General features: G+C 36.9%; 1 protein-coding gene across 1 annotated transcript in view; it reads right to left on the bottom strand.

Moving 5' to 3' along the window:
- The window catches only part of SNX3 (sorting nexin 3), a 44,143-nt gene that overhangs the window by 5,350 nt on the left and 11,210 nt on the right, over positions 1-27,583 (bottom strand). The window contains exon 2 of the mRNA XM_069077099.1: positions 3,742-3,837. Coding sequence (XP_068933200.1) covers positions 3,742-3,837 — 96 coding nt within the window. The remainder of the gene's footprint in view (positions 1-3,741; positions 3,838-27,583) is intronic.

The following is a 27,583-nucleotide window of genomic DNA, read 5'->3' as shown; positions in this document are numbered from 1 at the left end:
ATGAGGGACAACCAGTAAAAACACACAAGATTTGGAAAATGGAGTGTCATGTACCAGAAACAGCAAGGAAGCCAAAATACCTAGATCTCAGACTACCTGGAAGAGAATAAGTTGTAGGAAGGTGTCTGAGGCCCAATTTGAACCCAGGTCCTCCTAATTCCAGGGCCAGTGCCCTATTCACTGCGCCACCTAGCCACCCCTATGTTGTTTTTTTTAAAGAAGGGTAGCAAGGAGCCAGGGAGCGACTGGAGTTTACTGAATGGGGCGGGCGGGGGAGGGGGGGGACTGGGTATTGCTGACCTGGTCAGGTCTGTATTTTAATTTTTTTTTTTTTTTGCTTTTTTCAGGGGGAAGGCAAGGCAATTGGGGTTAAGTGACTTGACCAAGGTTACACGGCTAGTTTTGTGTTAAGTGTCTGAGGCCGGATTTAGGTCCTCCTGACTCCAGGGCTGGTGCTCTATTCACTGCTTCACCTAGCTGCCCCCAGATCTGTATTTTAAAGGAAAACCACTTTGACAGCTGATTGTCAAAGGCAAACTGGAGTAGGGAAGAAACTTGTGGCAGGGACACCAATCAGAAGGCTATTACAATAGTTCAGGTGTGAGGTGACAAGGGCCTGTACCAGAATAGTAGTAGTGTCAGGACTTGACAGCTGATTGGATGAGAGGAGAGTGAATGAGAATGAGAAGCTGAGGATGATATCTAAGTTGCCACCCTGGATGATGGCATCCTTGACAAGGGCAGAGGGGAGAATGTCATGGGAAAGATAAGATATGCTGTGTATATGTTGAATTTAAGATGTCTAGGGAATATGTTATTTTGAGATGGTCTAATAGGCAGTTGGAGATGTGAATATGGAGATCAGAAGAGAGATTAGGGCTTGATAGGTAGATCTGAAAATCATCTGCACAGAGATAACTGAAACCCTGGAGTTGATAAGATCACCAAGTCAAAGAGTATAGAAGGAGAAGAAAAGAAAAGCCCAAGACAGTGAAGAGCCTTGGGGACCTCCTATGGTAACCAAGTTGAAATGAATGAAAATCCAGCAAAGGAGGCAGAGAAGAAGCAGTCAGACAGGAAGGATGAAGCAATGTCATGAAAACCCAGAGAGAAGAGAGTTATCAAGCAAAGAGGGTGATCACTGGTATCTAAGGCTGCAAGAAAGAAATTAAAGAAAGATGAGAATTGGGAAAAGGCCATTTATTAAATTTAGCATCATTACGGACTTTGGAGAGAGAAGTTTCTGCTGAATGACAAAGAAGTCAGACTGCAAAGAGTTAACAGAAAGGAAAGAAAGTGGAGGCTTCTATTGTAGCTGGCCTTCTCAAGAAGTTTAAACATAAAAGTGAGGAGAAATGTAGGACTATAGCTAACAGGGAAAGCTAGATCAAGTGACAGTTTTTTGAGGATGGGAACAACAAAAGCATGTTTGTAAGCATTGTAAGACAAAGAGCAACCGAAGATTAGTAAGAAAGCAGAACAGAGACGGCAATCGCTGGAGAAGACAGAATGGAATGTGACCATCTGTGCACATAAAGGGGTATGCCTTGTGAAGGAGGGCTACTTCACGTCTGCACATTCCAACAATGAGAAGGTAGAAGGGAGACTAGACTCAATTATGTATTACCTTAAAATTTATGAAGAGTTTTGCTGACAACTTTGTTTTATCAATAAGAAAACAAAAGCTGAGAGGATATGAAACGGTTTCTCAATATCACAAAACTTACTAAGTAGCAGAGCTAAGACTTGAACCCAAGTCCTCTCAATTCTGAACTAACTGATCTTTCTATTACACCAACTAACATTTTAGAAAGTTATTCTAATTGTTCAAGTAAAAAGTGTTAAGATTCTGAACCAGGACCTACTAGGAAATAAGAAAGAAAAGGAGAGGATGAAGGCAAAAGGCAGTAGGAAGGCAGAATCAATAGGATCTGGATGGCAATCAGCTTGAGATGGGGACAGTGAGAGAGAGGACAATCAAAGGTTACTTCAAGGGTTTTAGCCTGGATGACTTCAAGGATGGTGGTAACATTAACAGAAACAGAGAAGACAAGAAAGATAAATAGGTTTTCCTTAGAGAGAGTGGGGGGAAGGCATGGAAGAAAATTAAGTCAGTTTTCAACATGCTGAATTGCAAATGCTAGAGAACAACTCAATGTAGATATCTGCCAGGAAGTTGGGGCAAATGAAGATCCATAGCTTAATTGAGAAGTCAAGACATAAATTTGAAAGTAGTCTGCATTACTAATTTTGTATACACCAGAATTAACAAGTTCTTCAATGGTTGATCAATATAAAGTTGCTTCTAATTCTAACTATATTTTTAATATAGTTAAGGCATAGTTCAATGTAAAATTTAATTCAAGATTTAAGACAGTCACATACTGTTGTCGTCTGCACTCTAAACTTTGCAAAAATCATCTTCTAATTGGATAAGTTGTAGTACATTACAGGTCTTTGTCAAACTGTTATTAATGCCCACAAAGCACAACATACAAGAAATTGCTCAGAAAAAGCAATGTAAAAGATGCCACTAAAGAAACACATCATCAAGAAAGACAAACTAATAGGGGTGGCTAGGTGGTGCAGCAAGTAAAGCACTGGCCCCGGAGTTGGGAGGACCCGAGTTCGGCTCCAGCCTCAGACACTTCACAGACACACTAAAAACTAGCCGTGTTACCTTGGGCAAGTTACTTAACACCAATTGCCCTCCAAAAAGCAAAAAAAAAAAAGACAAACTAAAAGCCCAATGATGGAAACCAAATAGCTTGTTACAATGTCAGGGGAACACATGGAAGGTCCCCAGCCCTCTGAGGGAAAGCAACCCTTAGACAAATTAAGGGAGGTGGAGGGATATGGTTGGGCTGTGATCTGTAGCAATGGTGGGAATATTCAAATCTGAGATCACAGATCTATTAGAAGACTAGAATTTTAGCAATACACATTTAAACTTAAAATTTTTCAACTAAGGAGAAACTGAGGATTCTGGATGAAACACTGGTATGATAGTACACAAAAGTACTTGAGAAAATCATTACTTCTATTTAAATAAGGGAAGGTTTTTCCAATACAAAACCTTTGGAGGGCTTGAAAGGACAGAATAAAGACTATAAGCAAGTTTATAGCCATGGTATTAAGGAGGGAGAAAAAGATGATCTTAAAAGTTATTAGGATTAAATTTATTCCACACTTCTCTGGGGGGAGAAAACCCAAGAACAACAGTGATGATTCTAGCAGCAGTTTACATTTACAAAGGGTATTATGATGATATATATTGGCCTCGAAATACCCCTTTGGGAAAGGAAACAATATGTATGGAATGATGGGTCTCATAGATCTATGTAGGTATCACTAAATAAAAATGAAACCAAAGAACATTAAAAAAAACTCAAAGATCGGGGCAGCTAGGTGGTGCAGTGAGTAAAGCGCCAGCCCTGGAATCAGGAGGACCCCAGTTCCGAGTTCCGTTCTGGCCTCAGACACTTAACACCCACACACACAAAAAACTAGCCATATAACCTTGGGCAAGTTACTTAACCCCAATTGCCCTCCAAAAAACAAAACAAAACAAAACTCAAAGATCATCATTTAGCTCCTCATTTTCTATTAAGAAGCTGACACATCCTCAAAAACACAAAACAGAAATCAAGATTATTTTCCTGATAGTTTTAATATTTTAGTTTACAATACATTTTGCTTAGAGGTAACATTATAAGAATGTTATTTTACCCCAATTCTCACCTTGCTTTCTCTTTCTAATTCACTTCGAAGCCACTCAAAATCACTGTATCTTCTTCTCACAGAAGACTCCTTCAACTTGAAAATAGGAAGATTTGTCTGAAAGACAAAAAAGTTAAGAGTTTACATTATATGTCTGGGAAAAAAAAACTTTTTTTAAAAGAAGAAAAATATGTCTAGCTTGTCAAACCATTATAATTCTATAAAATACCAGGCCAATTTGATTTATGAAGGAAAACTGTTAGCCTAAAGAGACAGTATTTCGTCTTTGAAAAGACAAAAAAGTATAGATTTTGTATTAATTGTTAAAAGGAACATTATTTAAAGAGCACAAAGTTTAAACACTGACAAAAAGATGTTCCTGTTCATGACTGTGGCTGGTCATGCTAAGATGTTTTACACAAACCTTAAGTGCTTTCCTGCATTTCAGGAAGCAGCAAAATATCTCAAAAATAACTGTAGTATAGGAAGGCAACATCTAATTACAATCAGTTTCTACTTACTACCCCAGCTAAGGTACGTACAGCAATTTAAAAAAAAAGTACTTTAAAACAAAATTTTGCTTATATTACAAATGTGAGACTGTATGTCTGATATAACAAAAATTTGAATAAAATATTATTGCCTCTCCAATGCCACTAAAATACTGTGAAATAACCTGAAAATAAGTAAGTTTATCTTCAATCTTCCCACTAGTAGGAAATTAAAGCAGCCATGCAAATTAGATCAGGTTCATGGTATCCAGGCTCTTACAGGCTGTGGGCAAGTAAAGTGTTTAAGTAATGAAAACATGATCTCTAACACTCTGAGGTTACACAGGAATGCAAGAAAACTTTTAGGGACTTGTGGTCTTTACAATCTCACACAGAAGCTTTTCACAATTTCTGACAGTTCAAATGAAAGCCTTTCAGGATCTTTTACCTTTTAAGAATGGAGATAATCTACTGGTTCCCTTCTCTTAGGGAAGACATAAATTAGAAACCAATGGATTGATGGTCATTTCTGATTTATGAAATATTTGTTATCTGACATTAATATTTTACAACAAAAAAATTTTAATTGGTCATTTCAGGAATCAAAATAAAGATCTGGAGGAAAGGAAAACTTTCTATATTATGCTAGATTCAAACGAAAAATTTGTTTTGTTTGTTATGGCAAATATGAGACTAAGGTAAAATAGGTTTAATACTTTTAAAATGACAAGTTGTATTGAAGACAGAAGGTACAAATCAAGTGTCACTTGAAGGACTTTAGAGATTTAAGTAAAAAACAAAAGACTAAACCAAAATCAAGAGGCATTAAAACCAAACTTGCTCCTAAAAGCCAAATAAATTTCTAGTTATATGTTTAATAAAAATGGTGCTGGGAGCCAGTGTGTTGCTTGGTAAAAATAAGAGCTTTGTGCTCAGGACCTTAAACTCATTTTGCAGTGTTCTCAACTTTTTCCAAAGTGTATTAGCTTCTATACTTTATACCTTACAGCTTGGAGTCCTACACAGATGCTGTTGTATATGTTTCATACATGAAACCGAATCTCACAAGAGGTTTAAAAGCACTTGAGTTTTCTTTCCCAGGTAACCACAACATTTGTTCATTGTATTAATGACTAAGAGCAAAATTGCACCTAACAAGACTCTTATTATGCTAAAAGTCAAGCTTATATTTAAAGATTCTGGCTTTCTGTACAGAGGAGTATTCTTATCCCCAATAGGGAATAAAATTAGGTCCCCCAGAGCGCAGGATGATGATTCCCAGAAATAAAGCACTGGATTATTTCTCTCTAATTTCACCTATTGGCTTTTTAACTGAGTTCAACCTTCCGCATTAAAATATTAAGTCTTTGTAAGTGTCTAAAGACAGAAAGGCCTTTACAATACTGAGTGTTTTCTGCAGGTGAGATTTTACATTTTGAATTCCCTCCTCTCAAATTACCTTACAAAGGGGATTAACTGCTCTCTTTTATTCAATACCCTAAGATCAAGCCTGTGAAAAGAGTTCCCTAAGAATTTTCATACTTCTGGGCACGGAAGTCTATAAAGTTAATCTCTGAAACAACATATCAAGCTTACAGGTACAATGTTGGAGTAAGAGTGCCAATTCGGCTCATTTTACCTTCCATTTTCCCTTTTGAACTTTTGACACACAATCATGATTACATCTGACTCATTCTAATAGGGAATTTTCACCATTTTGAGAGTTCGTATGTAAGAAAGTTTCCCCTAAGATTTTCCTTTTTCCAAAAGAGCAAAATCAAAAAGAATTCATAACAAAGGTCAGTTTTCAAGTATTTTTTAATACATTTTTTTTCTGCCTCATCTTTTTCTCTTTTGCTGCCCTAAGAATGTCTGGATATAACACCTCAAATTTTAACAAGAACGATCTACTACATTTCTATGAACCAACCAGATTTAAGGTGGTAAAATTTATTAGTTAACTATAAGATTAACACAGAAGAACCACTGAATCCCTACCATTAAAACTATCACATCTGATTAAAAACTTTTGTGGTCACTCAATTATTTAGAATGCATTAGAAAAGAGGAAAAAGCTCCAAATTACTTGCTTAGACTGAACAAGAGATAGCATACCATCAACTAGCATTGCTAAATATTAAAATGAGACCCCAAAGTCTTCATACTTGGAGTTCTCTTTTCCATTCCAAGAGTTCCCCAATTTGCTTTTTTTTGGGACGGGGTGAGGGGGGGGACATTGGGGTTAAGTGACTTGTCCAAGGTCACACAGCTAGTAAGTGTTAAGTGTCTGCGGCTGGATTTGAACTCAGGTTCTCCTGACTTCTGGGCTGGTGCTCTATTCACTGTGCTACCTAGCCACTCCAAGTTCCCCAATTTTCCTAGGTTATTGGGGACTCCTTCTAGAGAGTCATACTTTTGCCTCAGTGTGGTTTTGAATGTGCCTACAGAAGGTAATTTTTGGCAAGTTTTACCGTGTTGGAAAGGGCTCAAATATGACACCAGCAACAGATTAGGTTAGCTTTCCAAGAACCAGTCTCATCAAGTACAGATTAGTTTTCCAGTAGTCTGACCACAGCAACACATACAAGGCCCTTCAGGCTGGGGCATTCCTTTTCTACTTCTGCAATGATAGCAGAGTAGTGGGGGATTGGGGTGGGGAGGAGTCGTGTAAAAGGTGCCAATGATCATACGGGTTTAAAAGCATCTATATTAGCTACTAGTTAGTATTTTAAATGTAAGATCCTTGTCCAATGACCAATGAGTGGACATACATTTAGTAAATGAAAATGGAAGAAAAAGGAAATTGCAGTTGAATAGAAGAATGATTCTTCTTAACAGCTTCACCTTAGAGGGACAAATAAAGGAGTTGGTGAAATTGGTTTCAGTGTACCCCAAAACAAGAAACAACATTTTGTGGGATACCTGGCTATCTTGCCTGCATTCCACAAGATAGTTGTCACTTATATGCTAACATCTGTTTCAGAAGATGAAAAGGTAGAAAAATTCTTTTGAGGAACTCTGAATGATCATTCAAATTAAATTAACATAATTTAATACATGGTAATTTAAACATAAAGATAGGCAAAGGTCGGGGCGGCCAGGTAGCACAGTGAACAAGAGCAATGGCTCCAGTGTCGGGATGACCTGGAGATCAAATCCCGGGCTCAGACACTTAGCACCCACCCAGAAACACCTGGCTGTGTAACCTTGAGCAAATTACTTAACCAAAATTGCTTAGGGGTAGCCAGGTGGCTCAGCGAGTAAGAGCACCGGCTCGGGATGACCTGGGGATCAAATCTGGGCTCAGATACTCAGAACCACACCCAGAAATAACTGGCTGTGTAACCTTGAGCAAGTTACTCAACCCCAACTGCTTTAAAAAAAAAAAAAGATAGGCAAAGGGAAAGATTCCAAAAATGTATCTTGGAATACATGGTCTAGGCAGGTATAAAAGACATCAAAGGGTTGTAGACTATAGAGATGCTTCACATCTATAAATCATTTACATCTTCTCTGGGGGGAGAGAGATGGGAAATCAGCAGAGAATATAGCAAACTCCAAATACAATCAATTTCTTTTCTTTTCAATGTTAACAGGCAATAGCAGTCTTTATAAAGTCAGACCACTGATCTGTTAAGAACAAAGATTAAACAATTGATGGAAAAAAATAGGAAGTGAATAAAAATGAAAATAATGGTGGAATATCACCATTTCCAAAGGAAATGTAACCATTCTGGTATAGTGGATAACAACTAGTCTCAATGTGATCTTGAGTAAGTCACTGAACTCTTTAGTGCCCAAGTCAACTCTAGGAATTTAAAATTGTTTCTTATGCAATGGATACTTTGTTGGACTTGGTAGTAGCAAGACCAGAGCTCAAATCCTGCCTGACACTTACTTAACTGTGACCTTGGGCAAATCACATAAATCTGTCTCAAATTTTCTCATTTGTAAAACAGGGATAATAAAAGCATCTACCTCACAGAGTTGTTATGAGGATCAAATGAAATGACATGTGCTTTGCAAATCCTAAAGCATTATATAAATGCCAAGTTATTATTACTGTTATTATTTTATGAGATCATAAGTCTAAACTAAGGATATAATCCTAGTTCATAAAGCTGCTTTTCAACTTTACATTTGACATTCTTCCTAAGATAATCAAGGCTCCTCATAGAGCTCACAGTCTAAATAGGAAATAAGACAAATACAGATTCCTATAATATACAATATTCTAAGTATGTCAAAAAAGTGCCATGTGAGGTGGAAAAAGTCATATCATTGCCTTGTTGAACTTAAAGGCCATATGTTGTTAAACATAACTTTATTCATCAGTAAAATTTTAAGTTTTCCGTTCTTTGATGTTGGCAATAAAGTTTAGTGGATAGAGGGGTGAATTTAAGAGGCAGGAAAACTATTTCAAAGCCCAGATTATGCTTACCAGCTATATGATTATGAGCAAGTCACTAATCTCTGGCTATCTTGCCTGCATTTCTCAAGATAGCTGTCATTTATCAAGCCTCAATTCCCTCATCCATAATATGGGGATAATACTATGTTCCACATGGAGTACAGCATTAAATACCTATTCCAAATGGATGTCAGGAAGATCAAATGAAGAAATGTATGGAAAACACTAACTATACTTCACTGGATATTACCTCATCTATTTGGATACTATTCCAACTCTATGAAGGATCACAATACATTCATGCCTTCTTATTCATCTACTCTCTTGTCCTTGCCTTTCTATAAATCCTTCACAGGAATTTAACTAATGAGCTAGTAGCCTTCCTTTTGATTTCTTGGTAATGAATTACCCATGAAGCACATAGGTTATCCATTTATTATCCCTTATTTACATGATGGGATCCCTTCATTTATCAGATGGTACACTTTGACATCTCTGTAGAGGCCCTATATCATTATCTTTTTCCCTGAAACTGTTAAATGCCTGGCTCACAATCTTCTCCCTAACATGTGCATTTATGCTTGGGGACTCAAATACCCTAGCTTCCCAATTTATCAAACTCAACTATCATGATCTGCTTCTACCACAGTCCCACAAAGGAATGGTCATAACCTTGATCTGATCATCAGTTATAAGTTTACTATTACTCAAAATTCTGAAATTTCTGTAGCAGACCATTAACTTCTTTTCTCCTTGTACTGTAACACTCCTAAACATGTTCTCTGACCTCACTGCAACTTCAGGCACTCTTTTCCCCTGCCTGCTTTGGAGAGGTTGGCCTTCCTTGCCCTAGCCTCACTATCCTTCCTTCAAAATACTGACCTTACAGTTAACCAATTCAGCTTTACATTATCCTAATAAAAATCTAATTGCTGATCACCCCTTTCCAAAGTCCAGCTCTGGGTTCCTCTTACCATATGCCTTCTTTATTCTTCTGAACTTAAATGTGCAAGGAAGAAATCACATAACCATGCTGATTGGGTCTTTTAGAAGCCAGTCATAGTCAAACCACCTCTTGGATCCAAGAACCCAGGAATAGCAGTCCTCCCCACCCAGACCACCAGTCTCCTGCCTCCAACCTGCTCCCCACATACATCATAGAAGAAAGTAACTCTTGCTGAGACTTGACAACTGCCTCTGAAGGCACTATAGTCCCTACTACTGAAAAGGCCCTGAAAAGAAAGTTCTTAGCACCAAACTCCCTGGCATTACCAAATGGTTCACTGAACTCTAGTCTCTAACTCCTTCACTTTTTCTACTAAAAATTACAAAATACCAGTTTAATTTTTTCTAACAACTACATTTTTTCTCCCACACCTGGCAAACAGACCATCTTATTGTTACTGTTTTTTAAGTTGGATAGGAAATTCCTTTATGATTTTTCTCCTTAAAGTTGTAAAAGTATCACAAATAACTGTACCAATGCTTGGAGTCATATAAGTATCAGATTATAAATCCTCTATGAAGAGTTCTTTAAAAGCTTTTACATTTACTTGTTGGAAAGTTTGGGTGGGGAGGAGGAAGAGAAAATAATATTAAAATTCTGTCAATCAGCTTATCCTACATTGCCAAACCTCACTGGATTAAGCTTAAGCTAAATCCTTCATTTCATTACATTTTACTTTCACACATCTTTGAAGCATATTAAATAATTTAATGGATGACAACTTGGGAATATGAAACTGTCTCTTGCTATACAGAAATTTATATAGCTGAATTTTTAACTTTTTAAGAGAACTGATAATAAGAAATTGTTTCTGTTTCCTATAGATGTGTTTATTTTAGGTATGTTAATTGCCCAATTTCTCAAAGGACAGATTAATATTTTACCTGGTGAGATAGCATTAAGAAAGGATACTTTATAGTTAACTTAAATAGATTTATACACATTTTTAATATTAAGGGCTACCAGCACTCCAGGCAAGCTGGTTTTCTGTCTCTGCCTCTGTGTATGTCTATCTCTCCCTTCCTGACCATAAAATAAGATAATGTTTTTCACTTAGCACAGAAGAATGTGAAGTAGATTATAGAGGTGAGATTATATAAAATATCAAGGGCATTCAGAAATATTTACTCTCCTCCCCAGGATGACTATATATTTGGTCTTAAATAGCAAAATAATTTTCTAAAAACACTTTTAAGTTCATGCTATCTACTTTCAGTTTCTTTCCTTATACTGAGAATCTTTCAGACTGAAAAAATGCCATATACAGTATTTAAAATAAACTCTAGATGATGAAATGTTTATAGACATACTGATGTTCATTATTCAAGATACTTGAAGTAGCTATCTAAAAATATCACCTCTAAAAGTATCACCTGGGAATCTGAGGATTCTTGAAACCCTTTAAGGAAATCTTTGAGATCAAAACTATTTTTATAATAATACTGAGATATTAATTTCTAAAACAGTAAATATTTATAGATACAATCCACATAAAAGCTTTTGGAAGGAGGTCCTCAATAATTTTTAATAGTGTAAGGGGGATCTTGAGACAAAAGTTTGAGAACCCCTGGTCTAAGAGAGTTTTTTTTGGTTGTTTTTGAAACCACTACTAATTAATCCCAACCCAGATCCAGGACCCAGAATAGATACATTACGAAGGATAGAATTTGGACACCTCAGTACAGATGGAAGATAGATATTCCCTTTATCCCCAAACACAGAAAGCTGCCTTCCATTTGGGCTTTGAGAAGCTAGCTAGTTTAGAGAAGGTGACTTATTAAAGTCAATAGCTCACAGATACCCTATATGTGGCTGGATTATCACCAACAACTTGAGCAGAAAGACCAAACCTCTTTATGTAATCATCTGAATACAGTTTAACAATAGATATCAGAAAAATGTTTACTAGCTGTTTCTAATATTTCTTCAGATAGTGTCACGTGTACGTCTTAAAAGAGACTGGCAACTACATCAAAAGTATACTCAACAGGCCATGCTCTATTCAGTCAATCCTCAGAGATGTAAATGGATGCCCCACTATAGTTCTCATTAAATGGTTGCATTTCTTCCCATATCTGCATCTTAAGATAAAGGATAAGCTGAGAAGTGCTCCAGCCATTACCTCTCCCTTCAGAACTTTTGATACTAGTTTTACTCAATCTTGAATGGCATGAATAATTGCAGATATGGTTTATAACCTAGATGAACTTCAAATATATCTGGGGATAAGTCATTTAGTAAAGAAAAAGCTTTTAGTCAGGAGACCCTTTTGAAACGTAGATTGTCACTAAGCCAAGGTATTTAGTTCAGTTTTTTCCAAGTACATGGCCTTCCAGTGTTACAACTCCCCGTTATTTTTTAAAAGTGTCCTTTACAGTATAATTTTCAACTAGTGCAGTGGAAATTATATCAACTAGTTCTGTTACTAAGCTGTCCACACTAACACATCTGCCTACAATTTCATGTAGGAACTAGCAACAAGATGCCAGTGATGTAACCACGCACAAGGTCAAGTAGGGTTTTTAATGAGTAGCTCTCTAATGGAATGCAGCTTAGTAATGACCTCACAGACCAGAGCAATTTCTACAAGAAAACAGAAAAATTAATTACGAACAAAGGGAAATCAGTTCATAACTCCACCTGAAAAGTCTGCAAGATCTCTACACTTAGAACTTGAAAGAACTTAAAAGACTGGTCAAAAATGTCTCTGGTTATAGACACTGAAACTATGGCAATATAATCTATAACACTTCTAGTTTACTTCTATATATTGCTATTACTTATTTATCAAGGTTGTGCAGAGAATGCTTTATAAACCTTAAGCTACTATATTCAATATTAGGTAATTTGCTAATGGTAAGCCAGGGGTACACTAACAAATTCACAGCTATCAGAGGATCACAGAACTAGAACTGGAAGGGACCGCAAAAGCCATCGAGGTCAATTCCTTTAATTTATTTGCTCAGAATAATAAAATCCAATTAAATAAAAATAAACATTTCATTTCTATTAATAGAGAACTTCTTAGAAGAACTTAAATGAATAGTCTTTGTTAATATTTGTCAGGAACTGTTTTATTTTTGTCTTATTAGAATCTAAGTTCCTTGGGAGGCTAGGTGGCACAGTGACTAGAACACCGGCCCTGGAGTCAGAAGGACCCGAGCTCAAATCCAGCCTCAGACACAATACAAAAAACTAGCTGTGTGACCTTGGGCAAGTCACTTAACCCCTCAAAAAAAAAAAAAGAGCAAAAGAATCTAAGTTCCTTGAGAGTAAGGGCTGTTTCATTCCTTGTATTTTTATTCCCAGAACCTAGCTCAGCACTGGCAATCAAGTGACATGAATTTATTAAATGCCTACTACATGCCAGGCACTGAGATCCAAAGATAAGTGCAAAACAGTCCCTGCCCTAAAAAGATTACATTCTATAACATGGCAAAAACTGAAACATGGAGGCATCACATACATAACAAGACTATACAAAACAGACACAAGGTAACCCAGGAGAGAAGGGGAGGGATATAGAATACAAAGGTAGCACTTAAGCTACATCTCAAAGAAAACCAGAGTCCAAAAGGTTGAGGCAGAACAATGCAGAAATGAGGGACAGCAAATGAAAAGGCAAAGGAGAAAAGACAGAAACTATCATATGCAAGGAACAAGTAAGTTGGTCTGTGGACTACAGAGTATGTAGCCTGAAATACTGTGTAAGAGGACTGGAAAGGCAGGACAGTGTTATGTTGTGAAAAGCTAATTGCCAAATGGAGATGATAGGAAGCAGGTGCTGCAGTCTGGTGGTAGAAAAGGAAACATGGTCAGACCTGCACTTTAGGGAAAATCTCACTGGCAGCTGTGTGGAAGATGGATTGGAATGTGAAGTGACTTGAGGTAGGGAGATCTTAAGGGAAATCGTTGCATTAGTCTAGGTGAGAGATGCTGTACCAGGGTAGTAGCTCTTTGAGTAAGAATGGAAGCAGAGGGGAGGCCAGGTAGCACAGCGAGTAAGAGCACCGGCCCTAGTGTTGGGATGACCTGGGGGTCAAATCTGGCTCAGACACTTAGCACCCACCCAGAAACACCTGGCCATGTAACCTTGAGCAAGTTACTTAACCCCAATTGCTTAAAAAAAAAAAAAAGAATGGAAGCAGAAAAAACAGGATTAGGCAATTGATTAAATAACCTGGAGTAGGCACATGGAACTGAAAACGACCCTAAGGTTAGAACTGGATAAAGGAAAAGATAGGTCCTCAAATGTAATAAATTCAGAGAAAGGGAAGGCCTGAGGCAGAAGATAATTTTGTTGTTTTGAACACAGAGTTTGACGTATCTATAGATATTCAGTTTAAAATGTCCAACAACATGCACGACTGAAGCTCATGAGAGAGATGGATGCACAGAGAGGTCTGGATGCACAGCTTTGGGAGTCTTCTGGATAAAGATGGCAATCAGCTCCATGAGATCTGAGGATTCCTGCCTCTTCAGACCATGTTATGTCAATCTAGTTCCCTCAGCTCCAGGGTCTCCTCATCTTGGAAAACCCAACCACCTATGTAGCCTTCTCAATATGGAATACCCTCCTTTACCACTGGCAAGTTTCCCCTGGAGCCTCCACTTTGTGAAGAACACCAGATGGACCTTTATTCTCCTCCCCGCCAAGATCCTGGCTTCTGGATTTGAAAATCATGTCCCTTTGCCAGTCCATCCCCAAACTTCTTTCCACACCCTTTGTGTGCTGCTGTCTTCCCCTATTAGAATATAAGCTCCTTGAGGGCCAAAGCTGTTTTTGTCTTTGCTAAGCAATTCATGCTCGTTTCCTTCTTGCCTTGATGAGATCACCAAGTAAGAGAAACTAGAGAGAAAAGTGAACAGAGTCCAGGAAAGAGCCCTGGGGTACACACACACAGGTAGTGGGAATGAAATGGATGAAAATCCATCAGAGATTTAAGAGTGGTTAGAAAGGCAGGAAGAGAACCAAAAAGAGTAATGTCACAAAAACCCAGAGATGAGGGTGGGCAAAAGAGCCAAATGCTTAAGAGAGGTCAAGAAGGATGAGTACTGAGAAAATGCCATCAGATTTAACAGTTCATTGTTAATGACAGACCATTGGTAATTTTAGAAAGGGTAGTGAGTGAAGTTGGAAGTCGGATTGCTAAGGATTTAAATGAGTATGAGAGGAGAGGAAGTGGAGTCACTGGGTACAGATGGCTTTTTAAGGTGCTTAGCTAAAACAGAGGAGAAATACAGGATGACACCTAACAGAGATGGTAGGATCTAATAAGGTTTGGGTTTTGTTTTGGCTCTTTGTTTCAAACGATAAGGGAGATTTAGGTATGTCTGTAAGAAGCAAGGAACTAGTAGATATGGAAAGATGATAATGGGGGTGATCTCCTCCTGAAACTCATTGCCTGGCACATTGGCTAGAAGGGTCACCTTTTCATCAGAGACTGGCATAAAGCAAGAGGTAGTGGAGGATGTCAGGTAAGAGAAGGAGAAGAGGGAGCTCATGGCAAATGGCCTCTTTCTTTCTGGCAAAGTATGATCTGAGGTCGTTAGGCTGAACAGGAGGAAGTATTAGGAAAGCCTCGAGAGAAGAGGTCTGGAACAGCCATTGTGCTAGAATCATTTAGGGAACAATAAAACTAAGAATGCCAAGAAAGCTCAGTTGAAATGGGATAACATAAATCTGTAATAAACCCAATCTGCAAAGTTGCATGATTTCTACCAGTTCTGCCTCTACCAACACAATCTTGTCTAACAGCATATACAAGAAAAAACAAACAAGGAATGGGGTAAGGAAGTCTGTTTATACCTAGGAGAAATTGTCCTATCTCCTATGTTTTTGAATTTTTTTTTTGTGGGGGGGGGGAGTTCTATCTACTTCTCCTATGTCTATGAATTGTCACTTCTTGCTGCTGTCAATTGTTTCACTTTAGCACTCTCACATAACTTTTCTAATTCACTATTGTCTAGAAAACCGAACTTGTTTAAACTCTATACCTATAATGGAAAATAAATCACGTAACTGTATGTGGAACTTGATAAGAATCAGAGGACTTTTGCTTCCCTGCATACATAAGGTCAAAAAGAAGGGAATGGGAAACCCAACCTCTCCTTCTTGTAACTCCTAGCTTCCTAGTTGACTCAATTAACTTAAGTGCCACCGTCTATATAAGACCTTTCTCAATCTCCTAATTGTTAGTGCTCTCCCTCAACCCAAAATTACTTTATATTTACTTCATGTGTATTTTTGCTATTTTTAAACTTTCCTTTTAAAAATTCTTATCTTCCCAAACACCAGAGAGTATTTCCATATACAAAGCAGAAGAGATAAGATTATTGTAAATTGCACATCTCTATTAACATACAGCTTGCTTTTAAAAATAAGCATATAATAAATTCAATACACTACTTTCAAAGCTTATCCCTATTTCATTCTGAAGTTCCTTCTGTTCTCTTCTGTGCACTATATGAATTTATTTGTACAAATGTTACTTCTCCCCAGTAGAATGTAAATTCCTTTAAGGCAAGGACAGTTACTTTTTTTTTTCCTTTGTATCCTCAGTGCCTAGGCACATGATAGGTTATTATCAATGGACGTGTTTGTTCAATTGTATTTTTTTGTTCGGTACAGCTGAGACTGTGACCTCTTGGCAATCAAGTGTTAAATAAACTAATTAAAGAACCTACACCACGAACAAAATGCAAGGTCCATATTCATTTTCTAAACAGTTAAGAATCATCACATAAGATTGTGGTCACTTATTTTTCTCAAAATCTAACAACAAAAGTGATGAGGAAGGAAAATACAATACAGTTCACTTATAGGCTCCTTCCTCTTCTAGCAGATGATTAACTTGAATAAGAATAGTCAGATAAATGACATTAAATACTATAGTCTGCATGTTTCAGATCTACAGATCAGGAGCAGTGCCAACACAACAGAAAAGACCTATTAAGTCATTATTGTTCTGTTAGCCTGATGGTGCTCAAATGCTATAAATATAAATAATTCTATGAAAAAAGTATATTTTACTGTTATAAATTTGCCCAAGGATTCTCATATAATGAGTCACTATTAAAAACATAGAGTTTAAAAGCAATGAGTTATCTTTTAGGGTATCAAAGAAACATGTCTGCAAATTGAGTAAATTAGAACAATTTTTAAAAGCTTTCTGGGAGGTGCACCCAACTTAATATTCTTTTAAGACATACTTAAGATAAGGTAAAAGCAATGTCTTCTCACTCTTTTTTCAGCACTTCCAAGTGTTTTTCCCCCTTCATGTTTTTTCTTTAAGTCCTCACCCTTCTTAAATGGAAGAGAAAAGACAGAACAAACTAGGTTAAGGAATAGGAGCCATTGTAGGCCCTCCCTCTTGTTTCTCATTCCTCACATCTCTTTTTTTGTGAGCATATTTTAGTTTCTTGTCTGTAAATTTCACTAAGAAACTCCACTAGTCAATAATTTGTTTAAATTAAGACACTTAATTTAACAAGTATTTATTGAGTGCCTACTATGTATTTTAGTATTGTGACATACAAAAGTGGTATAAAACACGATCTCTATTGTAAAGAAGCTTATACTCTGAAGAAACCCAGGCAAACACAAGAAATAAGTAGCAGATAGCATAAAACATGTAACTAAGTGCCAAAAGGTGAAAGCAAGCTTAAGTAAGGAAAAATAAGTGAGTTCTAGAAAGGCATAATGAACTGTTTGTCTGTTTCTTAAGAAACAAGGAATGAGACTGAGTAAAAGTAAAATTCAGCAAAGTAGTTTAAAGGCTTTCACAGCCTTAGTCCAAACTTTAAAACTCTTAAAATAGATTTGATCTAAGAACTTATTTTAATTGTTCTTAACCTTTCATGCTAGACATACTATATTTATCCTCCCTTACGTCTGCTTACTAAAATGTCCTATGGAAAAACTATTAAATGTAAATGTATCAGACATAGATGAAGTTTCTGAGAATCCTCATTTCCTCCCTTCCTTAATAAATTCAAATAAAACCAGTATTTTTCCCTTGGCTAGTAAACCTACTTCAAATACTACAAATGTATTATCTGATAATAAGCTATATGTTTCAGCCTTGAGCCTAAACCTGGTGGATGTGAAGCAAGTAGGAATGTTTCAAAAAATTCAAACTGTATTCTTTCTTTTACCTTGTTAGAAAATTTCTCTTGACTCTCTTCATCACCAACTTTATTCAGTAGTGAACAGGCAGAAAATCAGCTGTCAGTTCAGTGATATGATGATGTACTGAGTTTAAAAGTTAAACTTAGTTTCACATTATATCTAGTATAACATAGTTAGCTATGAGAAGTCCTTAGCTCTTAAAGTAATTTAAAATTACCTTGTTACAAAGGGGGGCATAGTGTGCAGGCAGCAAAGGAAATATACATTCAGTATATATTTGGATATATTAGTTATTTCAAGTGATAAAAACATAAGACATCAATCAAAATAAGAACTGTACAGTTTAAAGGCAGAGATAATACTCTTGGGCCAATTCTCAGAGAGAATACTTAGAAGGAGGTTTGGAGAAGGAATTAATCTCACTTAGATTCAATGTCAATACATCCCTCACACCAAAATGAGAAGAAGAAAACTAAGAGTTACTATTCCATAAGTTAGGCCACTATTTTCTTAAATGTGCTTATAGTTTAACTATATTATACACTATGGACCAGTGTATTTCTATGCTTAAGTTTATTCACACACAAACACACACATACAGCTTTAAGCATATATACTGTTTTCTCTTCATTTCTTCGAGAAAATTATTCTTAAAATAATTTGTCTTGGCTAAGCTGAAAGAAAAGGAATCCATGTCTGACCAAGATGGCTGCCTGAATAAGAGGCACTCTTGCCCTCCTCTCCTACATGTAACTCCAGCAAAAACCTGAAATCCACACCAGACCAAATACTCAAGAATTCCAATAAGACACTACACTAGGTTATTTCTTCCAACCCAGAACTGCACAAAACCCCAGAACCCCACAGGCAATAGGAAAGGGGGGACCCCCAACAAAGCCAGTGCCTATGCTGGCTAACAAGACAGCAGCTACCTACTACCACCAGAGCCACTTGTGGATTATAAAGCTCTGTGTCTAGAGACAGGGTAGAAGGGTCCCCTAAGAAAAACTAAGGGAGGGAGCTGTGGAAATATACTTAGGAACTAATACAGCATGACAGTTATCTGATCTACTCACATAGGATCGCCCCAGGTCAAGGGGCTCTGAGGTCCCTACACATTTGGTGCTAAGATGTCAGAGAGAGTTTTGAGGATCTAGGGCTCTGACTTCAAAGATCCACAGGGAACTAACTCAGGGAAGTGGAGGTCAAGCAAGGAAGCCAGGATGTAAACAAGAAGGGTCAAAAGTGCAACAGGGAGCAAAAACTGGTCCTATCACAAAGCCCCACTCATGAAACTAAAGCTGTAGAGATTACTCAAATCAAAGAAAACACTGACCAACACGAAATACTGTAAATCTTGAGATGCACCAAAAAAGAGTTAACTCCGTAACAACTGCAACCAATGGATAACACAAAAATTTAAGATCTGGATGAAAGAACTGGATGGAGAACAAATAGTTTAGAAAACAAAATAATAAATCTTACCAAGAAATGTGATTCCTTGAAATCTAGAATATACCAAACAGAAATCAACGACTCTGTAAGATAGCAAAAAAATATTGCAACAAAAATCAAAAGATTTATCTGATATCAAAAAAAATGACCTGGAAAACAGGTCAAGGAAAAGATAATAATTCAAGAATCATCAGAAACCAGGATTTCCCCCCCAAAATCCTGGACACTACAAGAAAAACAAACAATCTGCACAGATCTGTTAGAAGCAGAAAGCAAAGTGAAGACAGAAAGAACCCACGTCTTAAATGCAGGCTCCAAAAGAAAAAAAGTCCCAGGAAGGTCATACCCAAAATCTAGTTTCCAAATTAAAGAGAAAATACAACAAGCATCCAGAAAAAAAGCATTGTAAGGCCCCAAAAGAACACGCTCAGAATGAGACAAAGCCTGTGATTTCAGCAACTACCACTATAAATGAGAGGTGATTTTTGGCAAAATATTCCAAAAGGCAAAAGATATAGGCTTAGAATCAAGAATAATTTATCCTGCAAAACTAAGTATAATCTTACAGAGGAAAAAAAAATCTATCTTTAATGCATTTAAGATGAAAAGATGAGAGTCAATTAGAAACTTTAAAATACAAACAAGTGTTCACAGAAATCTTAAAAGGGTAAATTTGTAAAGGGATATAGGATGACACAGTGTTAACATTCTAATGGGGGAAAAAAACAAATGTCCCCTCAGAACTTTAATGTCTTCAAAGAGTATTAATTTAAATAAGAACAAGAGGTTGGGGGGAAGAAGGGAGTGTGGACTGTTTCTGTTCTCTTTCCCCTATTCAAACTCTCATAAGGGAGGGTAAAAAAGATACACTAGTGTAGAAAGGAAGGGCATGGAAGTTTGGGGGGCATATGAAAAAAGCATATAAACCTGAAAGAGGGGATGAGGAAAGCATATGTTGGATGAACCTCATTCTTATTTAAAACACACACACACACACACTCTGGTGTAAAATCAATACATCAACCTCAACAGGAAAGGGGGAAGGGGCATACTGGGCAGGCATTAACTTTATTTTTTCACAAACTTGAAAGGGGGGTGAATATCAATAGTGATGTTCCTTCCAAAAAAGGCTCATGAAGAATTTTTTTTTAATGTATATTATAAAACAGAAGGAAGACAAGCAGGACAAGTTTGAAAGTAACATATAGATTATGTAGTTGTTTTGTTTTGTTTTTTTTAACAACTTTTAAAAATATTCTAGTTTTAATTTAAAAGATTCCCCCACTACCACCACATCCCTACTCCAATAATTTGGTCAGGGCAATTATGGGATTCAGAAAGGCATTCTTGATAGAAACAGCAAATCAGACTTGCTCCCTATGTGATTTGGGCAAGTCAATTAATCTCCACACATTTCCATTTTCTCACCTAAATGAAGAAACATTTACTTAAGGAAAATGAGGGGATAGTGGGGCCAAGATGCCAGAAGAAAAGCAGGAACTCACCTGAACTCTTCCAAATCCCCCTTCAAACAATTTTAAAATAATTCCTCAAATCGAATTCTGGAATGGCAGAGCTAACAAAAGGTCAGGGTAAAATAATTTTCCAGCCCAAGACAACTTAGGAGGTCAGCAAAAAAAGGTCTGTCACACCAGGAGCACAGCCTAGGCCAAGCATGGCAATGCCAGCAGCAGGTCTTGGAGGTCACTGAAAAAGTGGCAGCAGCAGCTCCAGGAGCTCTCAGCCCAGAAATGGTAAGGGGGTTGGATAAATGGTCAGAAAAAGATTACAGGAGACCCTTTGGTTGGCACTGGGTTCAGGACCCTGTTGTGTTGCCCATACGTAGTTGTTGGTCACAGTTCCAAGGTGACGTGCTAGCACTTGCAACTACAGGAAAACAAAGTCCCTTCCTGGGTAAAGACCAGAGCACAGGGCAAGAGAGCAGTGACCACACCTCTCCTTACATCATACCCCCTTGGAAGCACCAAGAACATAACAGACCCCCAAGGACTAACTCTGAAAATAACAGCACAAAAAAACTGAAGTTTAGAATAATGCCCCTTCTACCATCCCAGGAAAAAAAATCTAACTTCAACAAAAACTTAAAAGTCAAGAAGTAGGCTTGAAAAATGAGCAAACAACAACAAAAAAATCAAAGACATAACAAAACAAGGATGTCAAAACAACTACAAGCAAAACCTCAAAGAAAAAAATGAATTGGACACAAATGCAACAAGAATTTCTGGAAGAGCTCAAAAAGGATTTTAAAAGTCAAATAGGGGAGAAAAAGGAAAAACTGGGAAAAGAAATAAGAGTGATGTAAGAAAATTATGGAGGAAAAAAGTCAATAGCTTGGTAAAAGAGATGCAAAAAAAAAATTTAAGAAAATAACACCCTAAAAAACAGAATAGGCCAAATGATAAAAGAGGCATAAAAATCCAGTGACAAGAACTCCTTAAAAAGCAGAATTGGTCAAATGGAAAAAGATGTACAAAAATTTTCAGAACAAAAGAACTCCTTAAAAAAAGCAGAATTGGATAAATGGAAGCTAATGACTCCATAAGACATCAAGAAACAATAAAACAAAGTCAAAGGAATGAAAAATAAAAGAAAATGTGAAATATTTCATGGGAAAACAACTGACCTGAAAAATAAATGAAGGAGAAATTTCAGTGATTTATCTGGACTCACATACTACCAAATATCTGAAGTGAGGCTTTAATTTAGGTCTTCCCAACTCCAAATCCAGGTGGCTTCTTAAGAAAGAAACTGAGAGAAGAGAAGCTTTGTAACATTGAAGAGATTTTCATCAAGCATTAATCAGATGAGGAATGGTTGAACAAGTTGTGGTATATGATTGTAATGGATTATTTTGCTACAAAATCACAAGCAGGGTGATTTCAGAAAAAAACCTGGACTTACATGAACTGATGCAAAGTGAAGTAAGCAGAACCAGGAGAACTTTGCACACAGTAACAGCAATGTTGTACAAGGATCAACTGTGAAATGACTTAGCTATTCTTAGCAATATGAGTCAAGACAATTTCGAAGGACTTATGATGAAAATGTTATCCATCTCCAGAGAAAGAACTAATGGAGTTTGAATGTAGATTAAGCATACTTGTTTTACTTTATTTTTCTTGCTTTTTTTGGTTTTTCTTTTGCAACATGGCTAATATAGAAATGTTCTGCATGACTTCATATGTATAATCTATATCAAACTGATTGCCTTCTCAAGTGTGGGAGAGAACAGGGAGAGAAGGGAGAATTTGGAATTCAAAATTATAAAAAACGAATGTTAAAACTTTTTTTACATGTAACTGAGGAAGAAAAAAAAGAAAATGAAGGTGTTGGACAGGATAATTTCTTAGGTTTCTTCTAGATCTACATCTATGATTCTATATTATAGAGCCCAGGGAAATAAAGATGAGTCTGGACAGAAAGAAACGCAAGAAGGGCAGCCAATACTATCTGTGAATGACTCTTTCTATTTAGGTCAGTTTCTAGTATTCTAAATTGGGGTAGTTTATTTCGTCTTCCTTAACTATAAGAAGGGAATATGATTTAAATAAATTAAAAGTCAAGAACACTTACTTTAATAATTTTTCTTTACAACTTGCTACTATAAGAAGCCTAAGGGAGAACCTATCAGGATGAGAGGCTATAACACTTAATTATATAAAAATCTGGTAGGTCTAAGATAAGTGGAACTAGGTAGAAATGGCCCAGACAACACTGAGATGAAGAATGTTCCAAGGGAATAATCAGGGTATGAACCAAGAGACAAAACAGACAAATTTAAATTAGCAGCAAAGGGCACAGGAACCAGGAAAAAAAAACCAACTAAGATCACAGTGGGAGAAAAATTGCCTAGTTTAGAGCCCTATGGAAACAAACCTAGCAAGCAAACAGAAAGCGAAGGAAGAGAACAGAATAGCACTAGAATGATCATATCATAAATTCCACTGGATCTCGAATCAATTAAAACTTATCATTAGAATCTTCTAGAAAAGTCTAAGCAAAAAAGCTTCCCATTTCTGACACTCCCCTCATAATCACTTACCAACGTATTTGAAAGTGTGCTCCTTTAGAGCGTAGAGGCTTAACTTTGTCCTCACAAACTTTCAGAGTGTTAAGATTTGACTAGGCTTATTATCTAGCCTTTATCTCTATTAAAAACACTACCTCTATAGCTAAAACCCCACAATCTGTAGTTTTAGTTTGAGTATTGAGTAAGCAATTTCATATTCTTAATGAGATCTTCTAGTCTGAAATAGAACACTGATCCTAACTTAGCAGAAAGACTGCCTTTAACCTTACTCAGGAGTTTTGGTGAATGCTCATAAAAATGAGTTAGTTCCTACAAGAGTAAACAAAATATTTTTAGTCAGCCAATAAGCATTTATTAAGTGCCTACTATATGCCAGGCATTATACTTAAGGAGATAAGAAGATGACAATCCAAGGCGGGGGGAAGAGAGAGTAGAGAGAGAAAACAATATGTACAAATAACCTATATTCCAGATAAATAGTTAATAACATAACAGAATTAAGGATTGGAAAAAATTTTAAAGGTTAGCATATATTTTATCTTGAAGATTATAATCAAGCTGTAAAATATTCTAAGGTGATTTATTATTATTAATAATTAATCATTGTTGGGGCGGCTAGGTGGCACAGTGAATAAAAGCGCTGGCCCCGGAGTCAGGAGGACCTGGGTTCGGATCCGGCCTCAAACACTTAACACACACACAAAAAAACTAGCTATGTAACCTTGGGCAAGTTACTTAACCCCAATTGCGCTCCAAAAGGGAAAAAAAAAATTAATCATTGTTGCATCCAGCCTCAGATATTCACTAGTTATATAACCCTAGGCAAGTCACTTAATATTTTTGACTGCCTAAACTGTAAAAGAGGGGTAATAACAGCACCTATCCTACAGGGTTGTTGTGAGGATCAAATGAGATAATATTTATAAAACACTTAGCACAATGCCTGGCACACAGCCTAATAAATGCTTATTCCCTCCCTCTCATCTTTTAAAGTACCATTGATTTATATCTAATTCAACAACATTTAAGTAGGTTTTAAAAAATAATTTTAAATAATGAGCAATACTTAATCTTAAATTAGTTTGTATGACAAGAAATGTGATCCAACTGGGACCAGTTGTCACTAGAATGACTGATGAATTTTTGAGTCCAGTGCCTGAATCAAAGGAATTCTACTAACTCCTATGTGTGTGTATCCCTTAGATTAACTCACAACTACAGCCTTACTTAAAAGGTACAATCTATGTACCTTAGATATGAGTATTTGAAAAGGCTCTGGCTCCCTATATTCTCCTGAGTACTTCCTCCTACCAGCCCAAGGCTACTCAGTCAACCAGTAACCCTGCAATTCTGGAGAGGGGTGGTTTTCCCTAGAAGTACTATATATGGGTTTTTTTCGCCTCTCACTGGCCAGAAAAGATAGCTCAGAAAATGGGTGACCAGCAAAGCCCATTAGCACATATAATGTTCTATCCTTTTTGTATGCAGATATTACCACTGGTAGTATGTTGGCTATGCTATCAATAAAGCCTAATTAGATTTGAGTATGGGGCTACATTTCTCTTCTTCGAGTCTTCTTTAGAACCATATCATCACAGCAACATGCCTAAAATTAAGACGTAATTCAAAGATTTTCTTTAAACAAATGCAAAGTAATGATGTCTATAAAATAACAGCAAAAATATCATGTGAATCAAATAATCTGATTTTCATGAAACACATAAGCCCTGTCCAAAATTATCTTTCTAGACTTTGATACTTAGGATCACAAACTGGCTAAGTGTAAGCATTTTTCCCCTAAATATATGTACTACTCTCACAATCTTACTCAAAGTGGAAGCTAGAAGGTTCAAAGGCTTGCCAATAACAATGAAACATTCTCTGTTAAAATTTAACCTAGATTTGATACTGGAAAATGATTTATCATCAATTCACCATTAACTTACCTTCTCTCTCTCTCTCAAGAGAAACCTAATATCTCACAGCAGCAACAGATCATTCCAATTTGTCATTAAAGCAGCTGTATTTTACAACACTGGTCGGTATGAATCCTTGTTTGTATTATTATTTTGATGGGTCATGTTTTCCAGTTAGTAATTTAAGAAAAAACTTTGAAGAAAATGTAGAAGAAAGTAGTAGAAATGTAGTAGGAAGAGCAGAGGACTTGACCAGAAGACTTAAGAGTCAGGAGACCAGGGCTTTAAGTCCCAGATCTGCCTTTCACTAGCCACATGAGCACAAACAAGTCCTATCTTCTCATCTTCAGTTTTCCTCTCCTATAAAATGGGAGCAGATCTTCATTGCAACATGTCTAAAATTAAGACAAAACTAAAAGATTTTCTTTAAACAAAATGCAAAGTCATTATCAAGTCTATAAAAATAATGGAAAAAAGATCATATACTCCCTATGTTACTACTTACCTCTCACAGGGTTGTGATAGGTCTTTGTGAAGTTAAGATAGGTTTATGTGAAAACATAAATATTAGCTATTATTATTACCATGTACAATGGTTACTCAGTATAGGTTCACAAATTTTTCTCTAAGGAAAATCTGCTTTTCACTTCCCTCTCCAGTTTTTTACTTCATGATATTATAGCTAACACTGAAGAGGGAGCTAAATCAGTACTTTCTCTCAACCCCACAATGAACCTGACTTCCTAAAGGGTGAAGAGCTAAATAAACATTCTCTAGCTATGGCTTAAGAGGGAAGATAATATTGGGGAGAGAAAGGTAATAAATTTTACAATCCTAAAGGAGTGACTGAAAGAAAAAAAGTACAAAGAACTAGAATCTAAGAAGGGAGGGTGCCCTTTTGTTGTTGTCTTATCTCAACAGAAGATACTAGAACTGATTATCCCCTTACCTTCACTACCTGACCAGCCCATTTCCATTTCCAAAAATGGATCTTTTTGTTATCTTTTACATTGCTTTCTATGAAGAAGTAAATCTTTCCAATGACCTTTGGGTAACCTCCAATAATGATTCTTCAGAGTTTATGGCATTTGATGACTTGCAGCTATACAAATCTCCAGAAGAATACCCCCAATAAGAAGGAAACAGCCCATAAGTACACAAATATTCACAGGCATCTTTTGTTGCAAAGAAGTTGAAGTCTTAAGGGGATGCCCATCAACTGAAGAATGGTTAGTTAATGCTGATTCTTCAGAATTTGTGGTATTCTATGATTTCACACATTATCACCCAATACTCTTTCCACTCAGATGCGTCAAGCTGCAGTACAAGCTCCCAACCATACTGGGCCCTGAGGGAAACATATAACCTAATCCTACCCTGGTTCTCATAAAAGAAAATGCCATCAGAAGCACATCCCTGAGGGGCGGCCAGGTGGCTCAGCGTGTAAGAGTACTGGCTCCAGTGTTGGGACAACCTGGAGATTGAATCCCGGGCTCGCACCACACCCAGAAATAACTGGCCGTGTAACCTTGAGCAAGTTACTTAACCCTGATTGCTTAATAAAAAAAAAAAAAAGAAGCACAGCCCTTTCTGTTCCCCCAACAAATATATCTCCCTGCTCCCATATCACATCAAAACTGTGGTAGGCACATGGCAGAAGGTGGGCTCCATGCTCTGGTCACAGAGCCCACCCAACTTCTTTTCCTTTATGGTAACATAAACAGAATCATAGATGAGCAAGCCTGGAAGGGCTGTGATCTTAATCACAGATCTCACTGCTCTTCCAAGTTTCCCTATCATTGTCAAGCATACTACAATACTTCCAAACACCCAGGGTCATAACCTCAGTGTTATCCTCAACTCACTTGTATCACGTAACCAAACAGTTGCCAAACCTTGCCATTTCTATCTCTGTAACATTTCTTATATTGGTCTCACTTTTCCACTCACACAACACCGCTTGCTAGAATACTAAAATAGCTTACTAATTGGTCTCTCCCTTCTCCAATCCATCCTCCACAGAGTTAAATAAATGATTTTCCTACAGCACAGTTTTGACCATGCCATCTCCACTACTCAATAAACTCTAGTTGTTCCCTAATAATTCAAGAATCAAATATAAATTCCTAAGGTATTAAAAGCTCTTCATAATCTAGCCCCAAACTACCTTTCCAACTTCCATCTTAATGTTTCTTTTTTTTTGGTTTTGGTTTTTTTTTTTTTTTTTTTGCTTTTTGGATGGGGCAGGCAGGACAACTGGGGTTAAGTGACTTGCCCAAGGTCACACAGCTATTAAGTGTTAAGTGTCTGAGGTCTCATTTGAACTCAGGTCATCCTGACTCCAGGGCCAGTGCGCTATTCACTGTGCTACCTACCCACCTCCTTAATATTTCTTTACACAT

This window comes from Petaurus breviceps, unplaced genomic scaffold (assembly GCF_028583685.1).
Source record: "Petaurus breviceps papuanus isolate PSGF00001 unplaced genomic scaffold, PetGlider_PUasm1.0 90977, whole genome shotgun sequence".
NCBI lineage: Eukaryota > Metazoa > Chordata > Mammalia > Diprotodontia > Petauridae > Petaurus > Petaurus breviceps.
The sequence above is the reverse complement of the archived record's forward strand: the minus strand, read 5'-3'. Positions and strand labels throughout refer to the sequence as shown.